The sequence below is a fragment of the Chinchilla lanigera genome, unplaced genomic scaffold, assembly GCF_000276665.1.
Source record: "Chinchilla lanigera isolate Chin_1 unplaced genomic scaffold, ChiLan1.0 scaffold00057, whole genome shotgun sequence".
Taxonomy (NCBI): domain Eukaryota; kingdom Metazoa; phylum Chordata; class Mammalia; order Rodentia; family Chinchillidae; genus Chinchilla; species Chinchilla lanigera.
In genome coordinates, this window is record NW_004955458.1 from 5,548,800 (window position 1) to 5,555,967 (window position 7,168).

At 55.5% G+C, this 7,168-nt stretch overlaps 1 protein-coding gene and 1 long non-coding RNA gene across 2 annotated transcripts in view; one reads left to right on the forward strand and one right to left on the reverse strand.

The window, feature by feature from the left end:
- Ctdsp2 (CTD (carboxy-terminal domain, RNA polymerase II, polypeptide A) small phosphatase 2) overlaps positions 1-391 on the reverse strand; it is a 25,643-nt gene extending 25,252 nt beyond the window's left edge. The window contains exon 1 of the mRNA XM_005397421.2: positions 41-391. Coding sequence (XP_005397478.1) covers positions 41-104 — 64 coding nt within the window. The 5' untranslated portion in view covers positions 105-391. The remainder of the gene's footprint in view (positions 1-40) is intronic.
- A 313-nt stretch (positions 392-704) lies between these two features.
- On the forward strand, positions 705-1,395 carry LOC106149970. Its single transcript, XR_001236466.1, has 2 exons — positions 705-968; positions 1,062-1,395. It is a non-coding gene; the product is annotated as an uncharacterized LOC106149970 (long non-coding RNA).
- The last annotated feature ends 5,773 nt before the right edge of the window (positions 1,396-7,168 follow it).

A 7,168-nucleotide genomic window follows, 5' to 3' on the forward strand; every position in this document is an offset into this window, starting at 1 on the left:
CCGGGGGCGACGCAAAGTTTTGGGAAGTTGCTGCCCCTACCTTGCTTGGTGAGCACCAGGGCGTCTTCCCTCCGCGCCTGGGTGATGATGGAGCCGTGTTCCATCTAACAATTCCGCGGGCCCGGGCTGGCTGGGCGGGAGGACGGGCGGGCGCGCAGGCTGGGCAGGGCTGGGCTGGGGGCCTGGGCGGGGGCCCGCTCCGCTCTGGCTCCCTAGTCTCGGCTCCCACCGCTGTTCACATCCCCCCTTCTCGTTTCCTCCCCGGGCCGCGAAGGGAGGTGGCCTGGACGGAGGGCGGGCGGCCCGGGCAGCGGCTCCCCCGGGTGCCCCCGGCCCCGATCCCCCGGTGGCAGCTCCGGGCTCCTCAGTTTGGGTCCAACATGGAGAATCCGGAGCGAAAACAAGAGGAGGAAATGGGACACGGGGCGGTTTCCAGGCTCCCCCCTCCCCTCCGTACTCCAGATAAACAACCCGCGGCTGCAGAGCCCACCCCCGCGCGCCTCTCGGCAGCTGACCCGGCCTTGCCACGGCCTGCCGGTGCTTCGCACCCCGGGCCGGCGTCCTAGGCCCCGGGACCCTCCACTCGCGAGCGGCCGGGGCTGCGGACAATCCAGAGCTTAGCTATTTTGTTACGGAAAACGCGAATCCCCGAGGGGGGGTGGGGTGGCGGGCGGGCAGGCTGGCGGGGGAGACTTGAAACCGCTCCGGCGCTCCGATTGGCCCTCTCGGAGAAAAGGGGCGTGGCCCCTCCTTACTATGCGGTGCGAGGACCCAACAACATTCCAATCGCCACGGCCACGCCTCCGGGCCACTCCCCCTCGCCGAGCTGCGGCCTCCCCGTCTCCTCGGCCACACCCCCTCCCAACTACTTAAAAAGGCCACTCCAAAGCTCACGTTTTCCTGCTCGGTGCTCGGGTGTTCCAGTCGCCGCCGCCTGCTCGGGGAGGCGGAATGGTTCCGCCCTTCGGGTAACCTGGGCAACCTGGGCGAGCCCAGAAGTTTAAACTGGATTGGGCCGGGGCTCGGGGCAGTTGCCTTACTTCCTGCTTGGCCCGATTTAGGACGCGCTGATTCACGGGAAAGAGTGCAACCATGGCATCCCGAAAGGGGTTTGGGGAGGGGAGACGACCTAGCACCCCAGTGCCCAAGCTGGGACCGACCTCGGGACTGGGACCACCGCAGTTCAGATGAGACGCGGACGTGAGGAAGAAGGCTTTCCTGAGCTCCTCGCTTTATTTTCGTTCGGGCACCCCTTCCCTGATAGTCCCGCCCTCAGTCGAGCTGGCTGGAGGTCTCTCAGGCTGAAGTTTCAGTTCTGTGGCCTCCGGCTGCTCCCTGCATGCTCTTTAGGGCCCCGGGGGACCCTCTTGGACTTTAAACTCATAAATTCGCAGCTCAAGGTTGTAGGTGAGAGATTTCCAGAGATTTCCGCTTGTCTCCACAAGGTGGAAGCTCCAGAAAGGCAGGTTCCAGCTCAGTATCGGGTCCTTTTCGTTGATCTACATCTGCCTACAGGTGATGTGAACTGCCTTGGGAGGAAGAGGGCTGTTCAGGTCAAGGTTGGCGGGACTGGTGTACAGCAAGTTTGTGAGGGTGCTGTGTGTGTGTGTGTGTGTGTGTGTGTGTGTGTTGGGAGTCGAACTCAGGACCTTGCGCTTGCCAGGCAGGCACTTGTGCTGCTGAGCTATATCCCCAGCCCCAAGAGGTGCTTTCTGAGCTGCTTCTAACTCGAATATGCTGCGACACAATGGAACTCACCCTGCCAAAGAAAGGGCTTCCCCAAAAGGCCAGAACTTGTCTGGGCCCTAGGGGGTGGGGCAGCTAGTGGGCTTCCTGCTGTACGTCCCATTGCCCAGCACGCATCAGGTCTCCCTGGTGTTCAAGGGACAAGTGGGTCAAAACTTCCCAGGTTCAAGGCGGGTGTGGTGGCACATGCCTGTAATCCCAGCATTCGGGAGGCTGAGGCAGGAGGATCGTTCTGAGTTCGAGACCATCCTGGGCTATAAAGTGAGCTCAAGTGAGCCTGAACTGCCTAGCGAGACCCTATCTGAAAAAGACCAAAAACAAAAACAAAAAAACTTTCCCAGTCCCTTTCATCATGACACGTCGGTGCCTGTGTGCCTTGACGGTGCTTCTGCCCGCCTGTGCTGCTCTTCCTGCACACACACTCACACTCTTTTTATATAACACCATTTTCATGGAAATTCTGTTTTTTTAAAAATGAAAGTGGCTGTTACAGAAGATCTGAATGATGCTTATGTAACTTTAAACACTGAGTTTGGGTAGCTTCTAATTCATTAACAGAGGAAAAAAGAAGTTCTGACATATGTACCTCCCACCATGAAGAGAACAGGATCTTCACGATAAATATTCAGTGTTCAGGATGCTAGGAGGCCTGTCTGTCCCGGCCCCTGCCCTCCTGCAGGGCAGGTCTGTGGCAGCAGGAACAGGGAGCGGAGGGCTGAGGAGGCGCTGGGACCCGACCACTGCAGTGGTGGGTAGAACACTTTTACCTCTCTACCTCCATCCGCAGAGACAGTCCATTCCCTTTTAGCATTTCAAAAATCTTTCATAGCCAGGCATGGTGGCGCAGCACTGGGAAGGCTGAGGCAGGAGGATTGCTGTGAGTTTGAAACCAGCCTGGGCTACAAAGTGAGCTCAAGTCCAGCCTGAACTGCACAGGGAGACCCTGTCTCAAAAAGATTAAAAAAAAAAAAAAAAATCCTTCATATACGTTGTCTCATTTGCATGTCTCACTTCTTTGAGGTTAACAGCAGCAATTATGCCCATTCTGTAGGCAAAGAAACAGTCTGAAATATTGAGTCCTCTAAGGTCTCGCTTCTGAAAAAGAAAATCAGAACTAGGGCTTGTCTTTAGACATTTAGACTTGAGTTCTTAACACTTTACCATAGTTCTCTGTCTACAGGATGAAGGAGATGCTAGAACCTAATCGCTATCTTTTCTTCCTGAGAACTCTGCGCCACCTCCTCTTGGAACCCTTCCCAGATGCCTACTCTCATATGAGGGTTTTGTAGGCTACATATGCTCACAGGGCACTTGCCACATTGTCTGGGAATGGTAAGTCTATTGGCTTCCCAACTAGAAGGTATATTGAGATGCTGTCCTCTTCATTACTGAAGTTTTGGGGGAGCCGGGCGTGGTGGTGCATGCCTGTAATCCCAGCATTCAGGAGGCTGAGGCAGGAGGATCGTTGTGACTTCAAGGCCAGCGTGGGCTACAAAGTGAGCTCAAGGCCAACCTGAACTGCATAGCGAGACCCTGTCTCAAAAAGACAAAAATAATAATAATAATAATAAAAATGAAGTTTTGGGGGGCCTTCTGGCTTAGTGCCTGACAGAAAACGGGCACATCTTATGAATTTGCTCTGTGCATCTTTAGGTCTTATCCAGGGTTCTTTTGTCCAGGGGTTCAGGGGCCCATAGCAAGAAATGCATTTTGTGAGGTAGCAGAAACAACAGTTTCATGGCATAGTGCTTCTCTTCGACCCGTGCGTACCGTCTGATATTTTCTATTGCAGGTATTGTGTATTCTATTTCACTTTCAAAGATGCTCTTTAAATAGATTTTAGGATCCACTTCTGGGTTGTGACCCAGTATTAGAAGAACACTGCTTGCACCTCATGTGTGCTCACGTCCCTTCCGTGGGTAGGGGTCTGGTGGTGCCTGAAAGATGCAGGATGACCCTCAAGGACCTCTTACTTTGAGGTCAAGGAAAGGTTCGTGTGTCACAGAAATCCTTCCCAGGCCAGAGGCATGTGGGTGTGAACAGGACCCGGGTGTGTGTGTGTGTGTGTGTGTGTGTGTGTGTGTGTGTGAATGAGGGAGATGTGCCCGAGGCAAAATCTCCCCAGAGGGTTGGTAAGAACTCTGTGCCCTAGAGACCACAAAGTTAGTGGCAGTTTTATTGAAAAGTGAAACCTCGAAATGCAGACAAGGTTTGGATTCCTGAGGTCTGGGCTTCCCGCCGCTATGCCCCCAGATTGCTGGGAACAGATCTCTGCTCTAAAAAGCACTCTGGGGGCTGGGGATATAGCTCAGTGGCATAAGTGCCTGCCCAGCAAGCCCAAGGTCATGAGTTCGATCCCCAGTACCGGAAAAAAACAAAAAAAAGCTCTCGGGTCTCAGGGGCGTCTCTTCCTACAGTTAAGGTGGTGAGGGAGGTGGATGCAAGGGGCTATTCTAACTTCTGCCTCTTGCCGGGCATGGTGGCGCATGCCTGTAATCCCAGCATTGGGGAGGCTGAGGCAGGAGGATCATTGCCAGTTTGAGGCCAGCCTGGGCTACAAAGTGAGCTCAAAGCCAGCCTGAAACACATAGTGAGACCCTGTCTGAAAAAGACAAAAACAAAAACAACAAAAAAAAAAAACCCACAAAAAATAAATAAACTAACTAACTTCTGCCTACAACAGCCTCGTGAATAGCCTTCTGCCTACAGGTCTGAGGCCGACTGCTTCCTATGTGGCTTTATCTGTTGTTTTTGGTACCAGGAATCGAACTCAGGACCTTGGGCTTGCCAGGCAGGCTGCTTCCTACGTGACTTCAGGTGGCCCATTTCATTTGGTTCAAGAGTGATGGTTGAGCTGGGGGTGGTGGCACCTGCCTGTAATCCCAGCACTTGGGAGGCTGAGGCAGGAGGATCATTGTGAGTTTGAGGCCAGCCTGGGCTATAAAGCGAGCTCAAGGCCAACCTGAACTGCATAGGGAGACCCTGTCTCCAAAAAAAAAAAAAAAAAAGTGATGGTTGAAACTAGGGCTTTTTTGGCCTAAAAACCCTCCCAAAGACCCACTAGCTGTCCTGGTCACCTACCTGCTCCATCCTTGGCCCTTAGTCTCTCTGAGAGGTTGGTGAGAAGCAACTTGGAAGCACAGGCACTGCCCGCCCCCCAGCTGTACTGAGGACAGCAGGGGTGGGGCTCCCTTGGAGTGACCATCCTGTTGATCCCCTGCGGCTGTTGAAGTCAGACTGGGTGTTCCTGGACCGAAGCTGGGGAAAGGGAAATGGAGCTAGAGGAGCTTCCTGTGGGAGACAAGCACAGGCTCTCCCCTGCAGGACCCTACCCTTTCCCCTACAGAAAGCAGGGGGTAAGTGCAGGGGGCCCTTTCTGACATCATTGAAATGTTACGTTTTTGTGGAGTTGTTATTATTGTTACAAATGCAACACATTCACTTTCTTAGTTTTCTAATTGTTCCCGAAGTCTTGGTTTCTGCTGTATTGTAACTGGGAAGGTGTGATCTTGGCACCAGGGTTCCAGCGCCCTGTGCCCCCCTGTCGCAAGGCTTGTGCAGTGCAGTCCTGTCCCGGCATCCCTTTGGCTAAGCATGCTCCTTGGCTAAGGTGAGGTGGGGGGTAGAAGGGAAACTGGTAACAGTGACTGAAACGTGGGAGCGCCAGATACTGAAGGCTGGGGGTCAGGAGGATGCGTAGCTTGTGTGTGTGTGTGTGTGTGTGTGTGTGTGTGTCTGTGTGTGTGTGTGTATGTACTGATGCAGGGCCTTTGCACTGAGCTATATCCCTCACGCCTTTTAATTTTACACTTGATCTCAACCAAAAGGTCGGGAAGCAATACGCCTTTTAATTGGAGACAGGCTCTTGCTCAATTGTTAAATTGCCCAGGCTGGCCTTGAACTTGTGATCCTCCTGCCTCAGCCTCCCAGAGTGCTGGGATAACAGGCACGGACCACCATACCTGGCTGGAGCTTTTCTACAGAGGAGCCTAGAAAACCTTGCAGGGGCTTCAGATGATGCATTCTGCAAGGTTCAGACATGCTCATCACCCCAACCCAGCCACTTAGCTCTTGGCTCGCTTTCTCCATGTGAAAAGTAGAGATAAAGCTGGGCGTGGTGGACACACCTATAATCCCAGCACTGGGGAGGCTGAGGCAGGAGGACCGTTGTGAGTTCAAGGCCAACCTGGGATACAAAGTGAGCTCAAGGCCAGCCTGAACTGCATAGTGAGACTCACTCAAAAAGAAAAAAAAAAAAAAAACAGTAGAGATAATAGTACCTGTCATCATCACCATCATCGATCACCAACTTTCCTCCAAATTATTTTTCCTTCCTTCCTTCCTTCCTTCCTTCCTTCCTTCCTTCCTTCCTCTCAGGGGAAGTCGGTACCAGACTCCTAAGCACTTTTTCATTCTGTAGGTCCCAAATTCAAATCCATCCCCAGCTCTCCTAGAAAATGCAGCTGTTCCTCCAAGACCCTCAGAATGAAGTTGCTCAGATGCCTCGCCTGCCACCCCGGGCCCCCTGCACCTGGCCTCTGTCCTCCTCGCCGGTCCCCTCCGCTGCGCTTTCCCCACGCCCACCGGTGCTGCTGTCACGAGGAGCTAAGTGCCTGGGACTCTGCCCCTCTGTGCCGGTGCCAGCGCAGCGCGGGCAGTTCTGCCTGACACCCTACCCCTCCCCTCCTGCGTGGTCACCCTTGCAGACACAACCCAACTTCCACCGGTCCTCAGATCCTCCACCCAGGTCCCAGTCTGACGCAGATGCTTCTCCCAGCTCTGCTGGATTTTCTTTCTGCTTTACGGACTTTTCCCGCCACCGCACTGGAACCTTCAGGCCACGCGCTGCCTTCTTTCTGCACACCCCCGCTGCCTCTCCCCGAGCCTGGAAGCCACTCCCAGCGGAGGCCGTCCTCCCGGGCCCTGCTGCTGTCCCTGGGCACTGAGCCGGGGAAGCTGGGGGGAGCAGCTGCCCCTCCGCACCGCCTCCCCCAGGACGGGGGAGCCCGGGCCCAGCGCGAACCTGCCTGCTCCCGTCCCACCAGCCCGGCGCGGGAGCCTGCGGTGCACTCCACCGCCTCAAGCCCGCCGAGGCCCGAGGCTGAGGCCGGACACGCCCGGCCCAGGCGCTCAGAGAGGGCCGGAGGGGTGGCGGGTCCCGGAGCTGGGCAGACCCGCGCCCTTCGCTCCGCACCCCGACGTTAGATGTGGGAGCCTGGGAAAGCCAACTACTCGGGGCGACAGCGCGCCCCCGATCACGGCCTCCGTCCCCACCCCCAGGTCGCACGAAGCCACGTGACCTGAGCCCCCCGCGGCCCCTCCGCGCCGGGCTGCAGCCCTGCTCCTAAATAAGGAAAGGGCAGGAGCAGATCGAGTTTCCCGGCGGGTATTTACAGGTTCCCGGACCGAGCCAGACCTCCCT